At 50.0% G+C, this 17,223-nt stretch overlaps 2 protein-coding genes across 3 annotated transcripts; one reads left to right on the top strand and one right to left on the bottom strand.

Moving 5' to 3' along the window:
* Nucleotides 1-304: 304 nt before the first annotated feature.
* Nucleotides 305-12,252, bottom strand: NDUFA7 (NADH:ubiquinone oxidoreductase subunit A7). 2 transcript variants are annotated; one of them, XM_070731749.1, is made up of 4 exons: nt 12,144-12,252; nt 7,267-7,316; nt 5,001-5,150; nt 305-547 (listed from the first exon to the last, which is right to left on the bottom strand). In XM_070731749.1, exons 1-4 carry the CDS (start codon nt 12,192-12,194, stop codon nt 451-453), a joined length of 348 nt encoding a protein of 115 aa, XP_070587850.1. In that variant the 5' UTR covers nt 12,195-12,252; the 3' UTR covers nt 305-450. The 2 variants fall into 2 exon arrangements, with proteins under 2 accessions (XP_070587850.1, XP_070587859.1); XM_070731758.1 differs by lacking the exon at nt 12,144-12,252 and adding an exon at nt 8,123-8,578 and having other exon boundaries at nt 7,267-7,459.
* Nucleotides 12,253-15,386: 3,134 nt separating this feature from the next.
* RPS28 (ribosomal protein S28) lies at nt 15,387-16,568 on the top strand. The gene is made up of 3 exons (XM_070731771.1): nt 15,387-15,516; nt 15,603-15,734; nt 16,476-16,568. The coding sequence occupies exons 1-2, from the start codon at nt 15,430-15,432 to the stop codon at nt 15,723-15,725; spliced, it is 210 nt and encodes a 69-aa protein (XP_070587872.1). The 5' UTR covers nt 15,387-15,429; the 3' UTR covers nt 15,726-15,734; nt 16,476-16,568.
* Nucleotides 16,569-17,223: the final 655 nt, after the last annotated feature.

The following is a 17,223-nucleotide window of genomic DNA, read 5'->3' on the forward strand; positions in this document are numbered from 1 at the left end:
CCTGGAAATAAGGAAGAACTTCCTGATGGTCAGAGCGATCAACCAATGGAACTGCCTGCCAGGGGAGGTGGTGAACTCCCCAACTCTGGACACCTTCAAGAGGAGATTGGACTTCCATTTGGCTGGGGTGCTGTAGGGTTTCCTGCTCAGGCAGGGGGTTGGACTCGATGACCTAGCGGTCCCTTTCAACTCTATTAATAAAATAAAATAAAAATAAAATAAAATAATTAAATAAATAAAATAAATAAAAAAATTCTATCTTCCCAGCCCAACCAGCCCCTTTAAATCATGTTCCACGCATGAGTGGCGTCATGGGTGGCATTTATTGAATCAGCCCAGGAGGAAGGGGGGCGGAAGGTCCTTCTGTCTTGTGCTGCTCCTCCTCCAGGCAAATCCCCCGGCCCCCCGGCTGCTCCACAGCGACCCTCCCCTGGAGCCTCGGGGGCGCTTTCACAAGTAGGGCTCGTCCTTGGAGAGTTCCCACTTCCGAGGGGGGGTGCCGGGGGTCACAGGCAGCTTCTCGGTCCCCGTGACGGAAGAGTCCGAGCTGTGGGTCAGAAACGGGAGCGTTAGAACATCTTTCCCAGCGAGGATGAAAAAGAGCTCGTTCGGTCTACATCAGTGGTTCTCAATCTGGGGGTCGGGACCCCTTGGGGGGGTCAAACGACCGTTTCACAGGGGCCGCCTAAGACCCTGGGGGGGAAAGACAACCCCCCCCCCCCGGTGTTAGGGACCAAAGCTTCTATTCTGGCACCTTGGAAGATACTTTTGCCATCCGACCAATCAGGCATTGGCAGTGGGCGTGTCCCTCTGACCTTCCTGCCAATCAGCTTCAAGCTCTGTTGGGAGAATTGGCGCTAGGCTTGTGGTTGGGGGTCAACACAACCTGAGGAACTGTATTAAGGGGTCGTGGCATTAGAAAGGTTGAGAACCACTGGTCTGTGAGTTCGAGCCCCGCCTAAGGCATGAAGGCCACCTGGGTGATTTTGGGCCATTCGCCCGGAGTGAGTTCCAGTCCCATTCTAGGCCTGAAAGGCTGACCAGGATCTCCATGTTGGGGGGAGATTTTATTTATTTATTTATTTATCTGGATTTCTCGGCCGTCCTTCTCCAGCGGACTCAAGACGGCTTACAAGATAAGGGGCAGTGTAGACATTTAATGAAAGAGTGGCCGGGCCAGTTCTCCGTCCTCTGTACTGCCCACTTCATCTGGTGGTTGGGGGGAAACAGGAGAAGGGAGGAGCGTTAGCTTACGTTATTTGCAACAACAACAACAACAACAACAACAACAACAATAATAATAATTTATTAGATTTGTATGCCACCCCTCTCCGAGGACTTGGGGTGGCTCACAACAATAATAACCATACAGTATACAGTGTTCCCTCGGTTTTTGTGGGGGATGCGTTCCGAGACCACCCGCGAAAGTCGAATTTCCGCGAAGTAAAGATGCGGAAGTAAATACACTACTTTTGGCTATGAACACTATCCCAAGCCTTCCCTTCACACTTTAAACCCCTGAATTGCAATTTCCCCCTCCCTTAGCAACCATTCAGATCATTACTCACCATGTTTATTTATTAAAGTTTATTAAAAAAATATTTATTAAAGGCAGACGAAAGTTTGGCGATGACATATGACGTCATTGGGCGGGAAAAACCGTGGTATAGGGGAAAAACCCCCGCAAAGTATTTTTTAATTAATATTTTTGACTATAGACTTTTCGCGAAGTTCGAACCCACGAAAATCGAGAGAACACCGGAATACAAGTCTAATATTAAAAAGTTAAAGCCCATTATTACTAAAAACAATCAATGCTTCACAATCACACCGCACTCAAATGCTACAAGTCAGAAGGGGGGGGGATTAGTCCCCCCATGCCTGGCAACATAAGTGAGTCTTGAACATCTTGCGGAGGGGGGGGGAGGGGGGCGTGTGAAGTGAAGGACAGGTAAGGTTGCCCACTTAAAGAGGAAGCCCCGCCCATCCCCTCCTCCGAGAGATGCACCCCCTCCCCGCGCCCCCCCCGTCTCCTAGGAGCTCAGCTGGGTGAGAAATAGACCCCCCTCAATTAAAGACTGCTGGGGTCCAGGAAAGGAGCCTCCTCTGCCCACGTTGCCCTGGGGAAGAGGTCCCCACCAGGTGTGTGTGTGTGTGTGTTTTTCCTCCTTACTGCCGCTACCGGTGCAAATGCGTGTGCAGATCTGGGTGACCAGTGGCCACGTGTGTGTGAGTGAGATTTGGCTTCTGCGCATGTGCAGGAAGTGAAATCTTGCAAGAGGATGCGCAACCATGCGAGATTTCAGCAATTTTTCCCTTCCACACATGTGCAAAGCCAAAAATAGTGAACATCCTACACTCTTGCAAGATCCCACTTCCTGCGCAAAGCTAAATCTTGCTCCGATGTGGCGGCGCTGGTCACCCGGAGCGGCGACAGCAGCTGTGTTTTCGCTATTGGTGCACAGTGTGGCACGGACCGTCCAGCACAGTGTTTCCCAACCTTGGCCCCTTGGAGATATTTGGACTTCAACTCCCAGAATTCCCCAGCCAGCGAATGGGAAACACTGGTCCAGCACCCCAGAGGTTGAGGCAGCCCCCCCCCCCCCAACTCTCCTGGCCTCTCCCGGCTCTGCAGCTGGTCTGGCCTGGACGCAGCCCCAAACCCTCCCCTCCACCTTCTTCTAGACCCTGTGCTTGAATCGTCCTTGGCTTCTCCTTCAATTTTCACTTTTACACATCTCCTTACGCAATCATTGTTTGATGGCTGTTTTGTGGGGCATCCCCTAAGGCCCTGCTTCTCAATTATTTTCTCTTACGCCCCCTGCAGGAAGAAGTAAACATTTTGCACACACACACAACTCTCTGTTGGATGATTGTTTGCGATATTCATCACGTTTTCGCTGAAAAAACTCAAGCGGCTTATCAGCATGATTGGGGTGCAATGTGTTTAAGCCGGTGCTTCCCAACCTTGGCCACTTGGAGATATCTGGACTTCAACTCCCAGAATTCCCCAGCCAAGCGAACGCTGGGAGTTGAAGTCCAGATATCTCCAAGTGGCCAAGGTTGGGAAGCACCGGTTTAAGGGAGGCCTTCATGTATTGGCTTCACGCTCTCCACTGCCCACATTTGTAGACATTTTAATCGTCTTGGCTTTCGGGGGTCTCATGGTCTCCCTCCCTCCTCTCTCGTCCCCCCTGTTCAATATGTTTCCACGGTGTCTCTTAAGGGCTTGTTACTGGCACTTCACATCTCCTGCTCTGTGCTGGGGGCTTTTGTTCGGTGCAACCCCCCCACCCACTCCCTGCAGCAAAATATCTCACCTTCCCTGGGGTCCTCACCCCCCCCCTGGGGGCTGTAGCATTCCTTGTGTAGGTTCCTTACCACATGTGGTTGCTTTGTCCCCTTATGTTGTTAGCATGAGTTTTGACCTCTAGGCTTTGCAACCCCAGAGCTCTGGGGAGCCCTCAAGGCCTGGGGAAGACTCTGCCCTGGGGGGATTCTAGCTTGTAGCAAAACGAAACAGGAGGGCATTTATTTATTTATTTATTAAATTTGTATGCCGCCCCTCTCCGTAGACTCGGGGCGGCTCACAGCAATAATAAACAATATATAACAAATCTAATAATTTAAAAGAAACACTAAAAGTCCCATTATTAAAAGCAAACATACACACAAGCATACCATGCATAATTGTATAGGCCCAGGGGAGATGTTTCAATTCCCCCATGCCTGACGGCAAAGGTGGGTTTTAAGGAGTTTACGAAAGGCCAGGAGGGTGGGGGCAGTTCTAATCTCTGGGGGGAGCTGGTTCCAGAGGGTCGGGGCTGCCACAGAGAAGGCTCTTCCCCTGGGGCCCGCCAAACGGCATTGTTTAGTTGACGGGACCCGGAGAAGGCCCACTCTGTGGGACCTAACCGGTCGCTGGGATTCGTGTGGCAGCTTTGACACCTCAAAGCTTACTGCCAATACAGGTAGTAACCAGGTTACCTCGTCCCCAACATACGACATTTCATTGTTAGGATGACCCAGGGACAGCTTCTGCGGTGGGCAGCGCCTTTGGAGACCCCATGGAGACCCCTCGCCCGAACAGAGGCGGCGGCAGCTTCAAGGGACCAACAGCCGGTCCTTCTCGGCGCTGCATTGCTGCCTCCGTTTGGGTGAGGGGTCTCCGTGGTGAACCGGATGCCTCCGTTCGTGTAAATCAGAATACAGTATTCCGACTTAGACGGAAATTCGGCTTACGACGCCCCGTAAGTCGGGGACTACCTGTACTTCCCCAGATTTGCCCCTGCATTTGGTAACATCGTGAATGCTCCTTGTTCTGTGCACTTGGATGATGGCATCATGTGAACTGCGCATGCACATAGGAAAAGTGGCATAGAGATAAGGCTCCTAGGAGAACGAGGACTGGGAAGAAGAAGAAGAAGTGGGAACTGCCTGGTGTCGTATGGTGTCGGATTGAAGGATTTGCTCAGAGACTTTTGATGCACTCACTCTTGGATTAAAGTGGACATCTCCCTCTCCTACCAAGGCCTCTGCTTATCTTTGAAACCCTTCCCCATGCAACATGGCATCACTCCACGCACCACCCCCACGGCCCCCACCCCACTATTTGAGAAACCCCGCCCTGCCCTGATGAATGAAAATAAATATAAGGCCTTCAAAAGGCCCCTGTGTCTCTCTCCCAGCAGGAGGGAGGAAGCCAAGCCTTTTCCCCTGGACTTCTTGGGAGGAGAGAAAACCGGACACATTTGGGAACCAGGCCAAGAGGGAAAATGGGAGGGGAAGGTCTTTAAGCCCACATACACCCCCCCACCCAAAGGATGTTCCTATTGCAAGAGGCTTTGGGTCATTTGTCCAGCAGCTGGAAATGGTGACGTCAAACAAGGATCTGTTTAGGCCGGGCTCCCACGAGGCTTCCCTAGGAAGGAAGTCTCCAGAAGGGAGGCCCTCTTTGGGCCCTTGAAGGCCGCAGGTGTCTCCGAAGGGGGGCTACCTACCTTCCTGCTTCCGCTCCGGGGGCCAACTTCTTCTGAGCCGACATGAGGACAATGGGCGGAAGGGCCTCCCGGCGCCCGTCTCTGGTGCAGTAGGAGTTGTTGGCGAGCTTGTGGCTGGGTCCCACGGGCAGGCGAGGGGGCGGCTGGGTCCTAACAAGCAGAGAATCAGGAGGAGACGGTCAGAAGGTGTGAAAGCGCAGAACGTCCACCAAAATTAAGAGGCCCTTGAAGGAACGTCCTGGCTTGACCGGGATGGAAGCGAGAGGCCGCATCCCCCCTGCAAAGGGTGGGCCACAATCCTTACCCAGCAGCCACAAAAGCTGCATCAACAGAGGGATAGAATCTAGAACCAGGAAGGGGCTAATGCCACTCTATAAGGCCTTAGTAAGACCACCTCTAGAGTCCTGCGTCCTGTTTTGGTCACCAGACTACAAAAAAGACTTTGAAACTCCAGAGAAAGTGCAGAAGAGAGCAACCAGGAGGATCAGGGGACTGGAAACTATAACATCCAAAGAGCAGTTGCAGGAACTGGGCCTGGACCCTCTAGCCAAGAGAAGGACCAGGGGAGACAGGAGAGCAGCCTTCCAATACTTGAGGGGCTGCCCCAGAGAGGGAGGAGGGGGCTCAGGGCGTTTTCCAAAGCACCAGGAGGCCGGACAAGGAACAACGGACGGAAGCTGACCAAGCAGAGATTCAACCTGGAAATAAGGAGGAACCTTCTGAGGGTGGGAGCCATCAACCAGTGGAACGGAAGTGGCCTGCAGAGGTTGTGTGAGAGCTCCAACACTTGGGACTTTCAAGGGGAGATTGGACGGCCATTTTTGTCTGAAATGGGGTAGACTCCCCTGCTTGGGCAAGGGGTTGGAGTAGATGACCGACAAGGCCCCTTCCAACTCTAATAAGATAAATAAATAGGTAAATGACTAACCATGCCCAGTTCCTGCAACCGTTCTTTCTAAGTTTTAGCCTCTAGCCCCTTAATCATCCTTGTTCTGCTGGCTGGGGAATTCTGGGAGTTGAAGTCCAAATATCTTCAAGTTGCCAAGGTTGGGAAACACTGATCTAAGGTTCCAATTGTGTGAATGACTGAGGGGCAACAGGCACCAGAACTACAAATGGTTCAAATCAGGACATTCTTTCTCCAGTAGCACCATAACCAGCCCACACACTTAGCAGAGGCGTTTATTTTATTTTATATTTTTTAATTTTATTTTATTATTAGAGTTGAAAGGGACCTTGTAGGTCATCTAGTCCAACCCCCTGCTCAAGCAGGATTCCTACACCTCTCCAGCCAGATGGCAGCCCAATTTCACTTTGAATGTGTCTAGTGATGGGGCGTTGACCACCTCCGCTGGCAGGCCGTTCCACTGGTCAATCGCTCTGACCATCAGGAAGTTCTTCCTTATTTCCAGGTTGAATTTCTCCTTGGTCAGTTTCCATCCATTGCGCCTGGTCTGGCCCTTCAGTGCCCTGGAAAATAGTGTGACCCCCCTCCTCTCTGTGGCAGCCCCTCAAATACCTCCCTTATGAGACCAGGTTGCAAGGCCTTGGTCTCTTCAGCCTTGAGAGACGGAAGCGTTGAAGGGGGGGATTGATGGAAGGGGATAAAATCCTGCATGGGACAGAAAAGGTGGATGGAGAAAAATTCTCTTCTCTACCACACAACACTAGGACGAGGGGACCCTCCCTGAAGCTCACAGGTGAGAAAGTGGGGACAAATCAAGGGAAATATTTCTTCTTCACCCAGAGGGTCCTTGGTTGGTGGAATTCCCTTCCAGAAGAGGTCGTGACAGCTGTCAGCCTGGAGAGCTTCAAGGCAGGATGAGACAGATTCATGGGTGCCAAGCATATAGATGGTTATTGACACGGATGTCCAAGTGCCACCTCTATGTTGGTTGATGCAGGCAGGGTTCCCTTGAGTACCACTTGTTGGGGGTCAAGGGAAAGGGAGGGTTTTGCCTTCTTTCTGCTCAAGATCCCCATGGACAATTGGGGGCCCACTGTGGGCCACAGAATGCTGGACTCGATGGGCTTTGGCCTGATTCAGCAGGGCTCTTCATAGGTTCTTAGGTTCTTGTCTGTGTACTGCTATCCTTTTTTCTAGACTATCCATGTCCAGTTCCAGCAACAACTCTTCATATGTCTGGCTTCCAGTCCCTTTATCCTTCTGGTGTCTAAACTGTCCTGATCTGCAGCTGCTCCCTGGTGGAGGCTTGAGCCACGGCTGAAGTCCAGAGCTTTTCCCCACCGTCCTGCCCAGAATTACCTCTTGGAGATTTCTGTGTAGCGCAGCTGCAGCGTAGCCTGGACATCTCGCTGGAGGGAGAGAGGAAGAGAGAAGCTGTTCATCTTAAGTGCCATATGTCCAATGCAACCCCCCCCAACCCCCCCCTCTGCTGATACAGTTCCACAAAGGACTGGAACAATCTGGAACCGAACACACTCAAAACCCTAGAACGCTCTCTACGTGGGGCTACCCTTCAAAAGTGTTGGGAAACTTCAGATCGTGCAGAATGCAGCTGCAAGAGCAGTCATGGGCTCCTCTAAATATGCCCATGTCACACCAACACTCCGCAGTCTGCATTGGTTGCCAGTCAGTTTCCGGTCACAATTCAAAGTGTTGGTTATGACCTATAAAGCCCTTCATGGCATCGGACCAGAATATATCCGGGACCGCCTTCTGCTGCATGAATCCCAGCGACCGGTTAGGTCCCACAGAGTGGGTCTTCTCTGGGTCCCATCAACTAAACAATGCCGCTTGGCAGGACCCAGGGGAAGAGCCTTCTCTGTGGTGGCCCCGGCCTTCTGGAACCAACTCCCCCCCGAGATCAGAATTGCCCCCACCCTCCTTGCCTTTCGTAAGCTCCTTAAAACCCACCTCTGCCGCCAGGCATGGGGGAATTGAGGTGCTCTTTCCCCCTAGGCCTTTACAATTTTATGCATGGTATGTCTGTATGTCTGTTTGGTTTTTTATATTAATGGTTTTTTAATCATTTTTAGTATTGGATTATTATTGTACACTGTCTTATTATTGCTGTTAGCCGCCCCGAGTCTCCGGAGAGGGGCGGCATACAAATCCAATAAATGAATAAATGAATGAATAAATAAATAAATAAATAAACTGGTGGTAGACTTTAGGAGAAACCCTCCCAACCTTCAACCTCTCACAATACTAGACAACACAGTGTCAACAGTGGAGACCTTCAGATTTCTAGGTTCTGTCACATCTCAAGTTTAAAACAGTCACCTAAAACATCATTAAAAAAGCACAACAAATAATGTTCTTTCTGCGCCAGCTCAGGAAGCTCCAACTGCCCCAGGAGCTGTTGATCCAGTTCTACAGAGGAATCACTGAGTCTCTCATCTGCACCTCTATAACCGTCTGGTTCCGTGCTGCAACCCAACAGGACCAACACAGACTTCAGAGGAGAATCAGAACTGCAGAAGAAACAATGGCTGCCCACCTGCCTCCCACTGAGGACCTGTAGACTGCACGAGTCAAAAAGAGGGTGGTGAAAATATTGACTGGACACAAACTGTTTCAACTCCTACCGTAACATGCGTCACCGTCATTAAATGTTGGTTATGACCTTTAAAGCCCTTCATGGCATCGGACCAGAATATCTCCGAGACCGCCTCCTGCCGCACGAATCCCAGCGACCGATTAGGTCCCACAGAGTGGGCCTTCTCCGGGTCCCGTCAACTAAACAATGTCGGTTGGCGGGCCCCAGGGGAAGAGCCTTCTCTGTGGCGGCCCCGGCCCTCTGGAACCAACTCCCCCCGGAGATTAGGACTGCCCCTACTCTTCCTGCCTTCCGTAAACTCCTTAAAACCCACCTTTGCCGTCAGGCATGGGGGAACTGAAACATCTCCCCCTGGGCACGTTTAATTTATGCATGGTATGTCTGTGTGTGTGACTGTTAGCATATGGGGTTTTTTAAATATTTAAATATTTTAAATTTATCTGATTGCTTATGATTTGTTTTTTACATGTTGTGAGCCGCCCCGAGTCTTCGGAGAGGGGCGGCATACAAATCTAAGTAATAAATAAATAAATAAATAAATAAATGCATCCTTAGGGCTAAGAGGGTCATCGTCACCAAGCGAGACCTTTCTGGCTCCGTATCTTGTTCAGACTTTCCTCCCTGGATACTGACGGAAAATGATCCACTCTAAGGGGATCACTGTCACTAACTGGATCACCGTCACTAAGTGACCCATGTCAGAACTTCCAAGGTCTTCTTCTGACCCCATGTCTTGTTCGGATTCTCCTCCCTGAACACTGACACCTTCAGAAACTAATCCATCCTCATTAAATGCATTATCATCACTAAGGGGAACACGGTCACTGAGTGGGTCACCGTTGCTAAGTGACCCATTTCAGAAGTCTTGAGCCCTGAGGGCCTGATACCTCGTTCAGTTTCTCCTACCCGAACATTGGCACCTTTGGACAATGATCCACCACCATTAAGTGAGTTATAGTCACTAAGTGGACCTCCGTCACTAAGTGGCAGAATCGTAAATTCTGTGACAAATCTGCCCAGTCTTTGAAATCACAATCCTTTTCCTGCCATCACTAAGGCGAGATCCCTTTAAGTCTGGTTCAGAGCCCACAAATTTCTAGCTTTTTGGGGTAGTTATAACAAAACACACGCACCTTGAAATATATCAATAAAATACATACACATTTTCAATGTTTCATAAGCCAAGACCTTATTTTGCACCTTTTCCAACTCTTAATTCCTCAGTCTGACCCAACACTCCCCTCTCTTGACTTTCATCCCCTCTTCCTGCTTTCTCACTCCTTTCCTCCCCATTTTCCTTCCTTCCACCCATCATCTCTCTTTTATCTCTGTTTTCTACTTCTTTCCACTCCTCTACCTTCCCTTTCTACTCCCTCTTCCTCCCCCTGATACAGTTCCTAAGTGTCTCTCATTCTCACTCAACTTATATTTGACTGTTGTAATCATAGGTTTTTAAGCACTGAAACTTGGAAATAAAATATTGCTGGAGAGTGATGTTTTAAACCTAAATTATGTGCTGAATAAACTCTTTCTCTATGGAAAGGCAGGCAGCAAAGTCCAGGCTGAGCAAGCATCCTGCAGAATCATGGTAAGGAAATATATGCCTTACACATTCCTTTGCTAATCACCAGTAAACACACAATCTGGGGAAAAGGCAAGGAATGTAGCTTCCGTTAATTATCTATAGGGAAGCCACAAGAGAAGTTTGCTTTATATGGTGCTGGCTTAATGTATGTGGTGTTCGCGAATTGGTTATTCTGTACCACATGTCAGAACTGTGAATACACAATAAATAGGAGAGATCTTGATGCATTCAAGGTCGTCCTCCCATCGAGAAAACTTTCTCTCTGTCATTTCATTCTGATGTGGCAATTATGGCATGCTGTGCCTCCCTAGAGGGCGACCCACCGGGGGAGGTCGGAATGCTTTCATTTGACCAATTAGGTCCGATAGAGTTGGCCTTTTATGCGTCCCGTCGACCAAACAATGTCGTCTGGCGGGACCCAGGGGAAGAGCCTTCTCTGTGGCAGCCCCGACCCTCTGGAATCAACTCCCCCTGGAGATCAGGACTGCCCCCACCCTCCTTGCCTTTCTCAAACTCCTTAAAACCCACCTCTGCCATCAGGCATGGGGAAATTGATTCCCCCTGGCCGTTCAGTTTTATGTATGGTTTGTTTGGGATGTATGACTGTTTTTATATTACGGATTTAACCCTTTTAATTATTGGATTTGTATTGTGCTTTGCTGTTGTGAGCTGCTCCGAGTCTTCGGAGAGGGGTGGCATACACATCTAATAAATAATAATAATAATAATAATAATAATAATAATAATATTTGGCAGACTGATATTATGTTCTTTATTTTTATACTAGCGGTGCCATTTCTCAAATAATTATTTATAATTAATTAATTATTTTTGTTTCATTTTTATGTTTATAATTTCTATAACCTTGGCATATGATACACCACTCGAATGACACCTAATCCCAAAGTTTTGTCTGGGTCAATCACCAATTCAATTTTTATTCTTAAAATATTGCTATGACTCAATTTTACTATTATTATTTCTCGTGCCTCTTAATTTTAGGCCTTATTGCTTCCTCCCTTCCTAACACCTTAGGCTAATATCTCCCTCCTTCCTTCCCTCCTGAATAGACCTTGAAAGGCATAAAGCAGCTCTTGGCACCTTCCCTCCACTTCTCATCTCTCATCCAACTTTTAGAAATGTCTTAGAACTGAAGAAGCTTCTCCGAGAAGCCAAAACAGCTTCAAGGAAAAACCAGAAACTCCAGTTGCCTCTGGAAAAGAACCCCCCCCCCCCGCCCCTTTGGGACCATTTAGAAATGTTTACACATAAATAAGTTCCTCAAACTTTGAAGACTGTGGACTTCAACTCCCAGAATCCCCCAGCCAGCAGGGCCCAGAAGTTGTGCAAGTGGGCAGGATGCAAATCTTGCAAATAAATAGAAATTGCATACAAACCATAGAAATCGTATAGAAAAATATAAATCAAATAATTAAATAACTAAATAACTAAGAATGTAAATAACTAAATATCCCAAAATATCCCAAACCCCAAATTTGGAACATTTTACGACTATGTTTTTAATATATTGGATTGTGACATTGTATTTTGTTGTGAGCCGCTCCGACTCCTCGGAGAGGGGCGGCATACAAATCCAATAAATAATAATAATAATAACAACAACAACAACAGAATAACCAGAGTTGGAAGGGACCCTGTGGTCATTTAGTCCAACCCCCACAAGTATTTCTTGAAAGGCAGCCATTTGTAAGGGAGGTGGACTTCAATTCCCAGCATCCATCACCTGGCCACTAAGGGAAAGCCCCAAGCTAACTGAGGGATTCTGGGAGTTGAAGTCTTTGTAGGTCACTGCTTTGTTGGCCCAGCCGGAAGGCTTTTGCCGCGGGGAAACTACAGACCCCAGAAGCCCTCGCGCGGGGAAGGGCGGGGTTAAGGCGCCAGGCCCCGCCCCGCGCTCAGGGTCATTTGGGAGATACGCCCGGCAGGGACGGTCCGGCACTCGTCCGACCTTCCGAGGAGGCGAAATTGGGGAATCCGGCCGGCCGGCGCGCTTCCCCGCCCGCTCGCTCTTACCCCGGCCAGAAAATTGCGGATAAGGCGGACGATGCCAGTGGCCGACGCCATCTTGGCTTGAAGGTTTGCGCGGTACGCCGAGCACGCCGGGGCCCCGCCCCCGATGGGAGGAGCTACGCGGCACGCCGGGGAGAAGGGCGGAAGATCCTCGCGCGGCCTCACGCGGTGCATTCTGGGAGGAGGGAAGAATGGAAGGGAAGAAAGAAAGCCTGGCAAAAGGCACAAACTGTTTTTTTCCTTAATATACCGGTGATTTTCTTTCTCTTTTTAAAATGTTAATTTTTTTTAAAAAAAGTTCCAAACTCCTAGCCCTGTTTTTCATCCTGCACAATGGGGAGACGGGTGGACTCCGCTTCCCAGAATTCCCCATTTGCTGTGATGCCCAGAATTCACTGCAACCAACGCAGACACAGCGGCCCCTCCACTTAAGACAGAGGCCTTCAACTGGGCAACTTCAAGACTGGTGGACTGGAGAATTCTGGGAGTTGAAGTCCACAAGTCTTAAAGTTGCCAAGTTTGAGGACTTAAGAACTTCATTCGTTCCGTAAGTAGAAAAGTTCTTAAGTAGAAGCAAATTTCCCCATAGGAATCAATGTAAAGGCAAATGATGCCTGCAAACCCCTCAGGAAAGAAATAAAAGCTCGGGATTTGGGTGGGAGAAGGAGGAAGAAGAGGAGGAGGACAGTCGCTCCGAAGGAAGAAGGGGAGGTGGGGGGAATCAAAAAAGTCCAAAACTTTAAAGCTTAAAAAAAAAAAGGGACTGAGGTGGCGAGGAGGAGCATGGCTGCCGATCGGTTTCCGGTCACAATTCAAAGTGTTGGTCATGACCTTTAAAGCCCTTCATGGCATTGGGCCAGAATACATCCGGAACCGCCTTCTACCGCACAAATCCCAGCGGCCGATAAGGTCCCACAGAATTGGTCTTCTCCGGGTCCCGTCGACCAAACAATGTCGTCTGGCAGGACCCAGGGGAAGAGCCTTCTCTGTGGCGGCCCGGGCCCTCTGGAATCAACTCCCCCTGGAGATTAGAACGGCCCCCACCCTCCTTGTCTTTCGCAAATTACTCAAGACCCACCCTTGTCGGCAGGCATGGGGGAGTTAGGATATTCCTTCCCCTAGGCCATTACAAGTTATGCATGGTATGTTTGGTTTTTATAATAAGGGTTTTTAGTTGTTTTATTAAATTGGATTGTTACATGTTGTTTTTTATCATTGTTGTTAGCCGCCCTGAGTCTGCAGAGAGGGGTAGCATACAAATCCAATTAATAATAATAATAATAATAATAATAATAATAATAATAATAATAATCAGGCACCTCCCATACACTGGCTGCTGCTACTCTACCTGCTTCCTCTTCCTTCCCATGCTGAAGGGCTCCCTCTCCTCTCACTCGCTCGCTTTGTAGCCGGTGCCTTTCCTTCACTGTGGTGACTCCTCTGTTTGGCTGAAGCTGACTTGATCTGGCCGGGGCGAAGGGCCCTCTTTTGCCTTTCCGCGCCCAGACGCTCTGAGAGGCAGCCTCTGGCCGGGTGTGTGCAAGGCAGCGCGAAGGAGTCACCACAGTGAAGTGGTCCATTCCCTCTCCAAGCGCCCAGAGAAAGGAAAACGCTCTGTTTGCTCTGGGCTGCCAAAGCCTCCTTAAGCACCACCGAAAGGCTCCTCTGGCAGCCCAGAAAAGCCCGAGGCGGGTGGGATTCAAGGGGGAATTGAAGGAAACTGGCCGGGCCTTCGTGCTGCTCTCAAATTTCCTGGGAAATTTTTCCAGGCTTGGGTTCTTAAGTACAAAATGGTTCTTAAGAAGAGGGAAATTTTTTTTTGAATACCTGGTTCTTATCTAGAAAAGTTCTTAAGTAGAGGCCTTCTTAGGTAAAGGTCCCACTGTAAATTCAGGCAATGCCAATGTTCATTTGGCATTCTTTCATTTACCTTCATTTCAAGGAAGCTGGTTCAGGGCCACTAGCAACTTTCCTTCCTTCCTTCCTTCCTTCCTTCCTTCCTTCCTTCCTTCCTTCCTTCCTTCCTTCCTTCCTTCCTTCCTTCCTTCCTTCCTTCCTTCCTTCCATGCCACCCAATTCCCGAAGGAGACTGGGTGGCTTACAACAAGGAGAATTTAAAAAACAGTTTAAAAGAACAATTTAAACCCCCCTTGGAGCACCTGCACCAACACACTTGGCCAATAAAGAATTATATTATAAAACATTCATAGCCTTTGTGGCTGCATATAAAAGATGTCTCATTTGTTCAACTATGAATGAATGAAAACTCACAATGGTTTGCTTAGTGACAGTTTAAAGTTACAACTTAAGTGACTGTTTCTCACACTTATGGGTTGCAAGCATCCCCCAGGGTCACAGGACAAAAATGTGGATGCTTGCTTGGCCACTGACGTATGACAGGGTGGCCGTGTCCCTGGGGTCACATGACCCCCTTTTGCAACCTGACAAAGGAAAATCAATGGGGAAGGTAGAATTATTTCACAGGCAACTCAACAAATGTGGCCGAGGAAAGTCATGAAATGGGGCAAAAGCCAACTTTTTCAATTTGCAACATAAATACTGGGCTCAGTTGTGGTGGAAAGGTCAAGGTCTAGTTGCAAAATTTGAAAAATGTGAATGAATAAAATAAAAGCCTGGGAATGCCCTGGAATGGCTAAATAAAAATGAAGTAAAATAATAATTATTTTAATTATTAATTTTAATTAATTAATTAATAATTATTTCAATAAAATAACAATTATTCTAATTGTTTCCTCATTGCTTATTTGACCCCTATGACAATCATTAAGTGTTGCACCTCATGATTCTTGACCAATATATCTTTTTATTTTATGTACGCTGAGAGCATCTGCCCCAAAGACAAATTCCTGGTGTGTCCATTCACACTCGGCCAATGAAAGAATTCTAATTAAAAAATTTAAACATTCGAGTCGCGGGAATAAACGCTCTGTCTGCCTCTCTGTTGTCCCCTGCGGTCGTGAGCGGCAGGGCAGCCCGTATCCGCGCGAGTAGGGGCGGGCCCCAACAATCAGCCCCGCCTCTGCAAAGAAAGCCACAGGGCAGAGCAGGGGTAGGCCAAGTGGGCTCTTCTAGGCCTTGTGGACTTCAACTCCCAGAATTCTTGAGCCTGTCACGCTAACTCAGGAACTCTGGGAGTTGAAGTCCGCATGTCATAGAAGAGCATAGGGGAAAAGACCTCTCGCGAGATTTCCAGCCGAGGCTATATAAAGGACCCGCCCGAGCGCGGGGATCTTCTTCCGCTTCCGCCGCCGCCGCCGCCTGAGCAGCCATGGACACCAGCCGCGTGCAGCCCATCAAGCTGGCCCGCGTGACCAAAGTGCTCGGCCGGACGGGCTCGCAGGGGCAGTGCACGCAGGTGGGGGCGGCGAAGGGGAGGGGAGGGGGCCGGGCGGGTTGGGGGGAGCGGGGCGTCTCCAACCTCCCTCTCTGTCTCCCCCTCAGGTGCGCGTGGAGTTCATGGACGACACCAGCCGCTCCATCATCCGCAACGTCAAGGGCCCCGTCCGCGAGGGAGACGTCCTGACGCTGCTCGAGTCGGAGAGGGAGGCCCGCAGGCTGCGCTGAGCGGGGAGGGTGAGAGGGGGAGGGGGTCTTAAGAGGGGGAGGGGGAGGGTCCTGAGGGGGAAGAGGGGGAGGGGTAAAAAGAGCATTGGGGTGGGGTGGGGGCTGCCCCGTGGAGATGGAGGGGGTGTCTGGGGGATGGCCAAGGGCTGGGGGGGGGAAGGAGGTGAGGGTGAGAGGGATAATAAGGGTGTGTGTGTGGGGGGGGCAGGGGGCAGTGTTAAGAGGGTAGAGAGGGAGAGGGTGGGGGGGGCAGGATAATAGGGGAGGGGGCGAGATTTGGGGATAATGTAGGATGAGAGGAGGCCCTGTGGGGGGGAGAGAGGTTGGGGGTGAAGGAGGAGGGGTGTGCAGGGTTATAAGGCAGGGGTGGGAGGGGGCCCCAGGGTTTTCAACAGGGGTGTTTTCAAAAGGGTGGAGAGGCAGGTGGGAGGGGGTCATAAGGGAGGGGTAAGGGTGGGGGAGATGGGAGAGGGCCCTGCAGGGATGGGGGGGTCTATTCAGGGGGTGGGGGGCAAAGGAGGAGGGGGCAAGAGGGGTCATAAGGTGGAGATGTGAAGGGAGATGAGAGGGGGCTCCAGGGGTGTTGAGGGGGGTGTTAAGAGGGTGGAGAGGCAGGGGGTAGGGGGGATCAAAGGGGGGTGAGGGGTTTCTTCATGGGGGTGGGGGCAAGGAGGAGGGGATGCCAGAAGTGTTTGTGTTACAATGGTGGAGAACCATGCCTGATTGCCCCCCCCTCTCTCCCCCCCACAGGTTGAAGGATGACGCGACCCCCCTTCTTCTTCCCCCCACCTGGCCGACCAGCCACGACCCAACAAACGTGGAAATAAAAGGTTTTTGACTCTGTCTCGGGTGGATTTTTTCCCCTTTGCTTGAAGATCCCCCTCCGCCCCCTTTTTCCTGGGAGGGGGAGTCCCCCACACAGACCCACCCACCCGCCTTCAGTGGCAGAGGGAATAACGGAGGGGACCTCGGAGGTCTTCTAGTCCAACCCCCTGCTAAAGCGTGAAAGCCCACACCATTTCAGACAGGTGGCTGCCTGGCTGCCTTTTCAAAACCTGCAGGGTTGGAGCCCCCACAACCTCTAGTGGCATGGAGTCCCATGGGTTAATTGTGCTGGATGCATGGAAATCTCTCATCTCTAGCTTGGTTTCTCTCCCTGATCAGTCAGAATAGAGCTGTGAAGGACCCTGGAGGTTGTCTAGTCCAACCCCCCCCCCCCCCATTCAAGCAGGAGACCCTGTACTTGGCTGGCCAGTCTCTTTAAAACCTGTGGGGATGGAGCACTCACAACTTCTGGTGGCAAGCTGTTCCACTGGTTAACTATTAGGAAGTTTCTCCTTCATTCTACATTGCTTCTTCCCTCCTTGAGATGAATCAGAATAGCAGAGTTGGAAGAGACCTTGGGGGTCTTCTAGTCCAACCCTCTGCAAAAGCAGGGGACCCTAATTCATTTCAGACAAAGAAACCCACCATCCACAGCTCCTGGTGGCAGGTTGTT

The sequence above is a fragment of the Erythrolamprus reginae genome, chromosome 1, assembly GCF_031021105.1.
Source record: "Erythrolamprus reginae isolate rEryReg1 chromosome 1, rEryReg1.hap1, whole genome shotgun sequence".
Taxonomy (NCBI): domain Eukaryota; kingdom Metazoa; phylum Chordata; class Lepidosauria; order Squamata; family Dipsadidae; genus Erythrolamprus; species Erythrolamprus reginae.

Coding starts and splice junctions, on each gene's coding strand:
- NDUFA7 (XM_070731749.1), bottom strand. CDS start 12,194: ATGGCGTCGGCCACTGGCATCGTCCGCCTTATCCGCAATTTTCTGGCC. Junction 7,317..12,143: donor TCCGCAATTTTCTGGCCGGG/GTAAGAGCGAGC, acceptor CTCTCCCTCCAG/CGAGATGTCCAGGCTACGCT. Junction 5,151..7,266: donor TACACAGAAATCTCCAAGAG/GTAATTCTGGGC, acceptor TCTGCTTGTTAG/GACCCAGCCGCCCCCTCGCC.
- RPS28 (XM_070731771.1), top strand. CDS start 15,430: ATGGACACCAGCCGCGTGCAGCCCATCAAGCTGGCCCGCGTGACCAAA. Junction 15,517..15,602: donor CGCAGGGGCAGTGCACGCAG/GTGGGGGCGGCG, acceptor TCTCCCCCTCAG/GTGCGCGTGGAGTTCATGGA.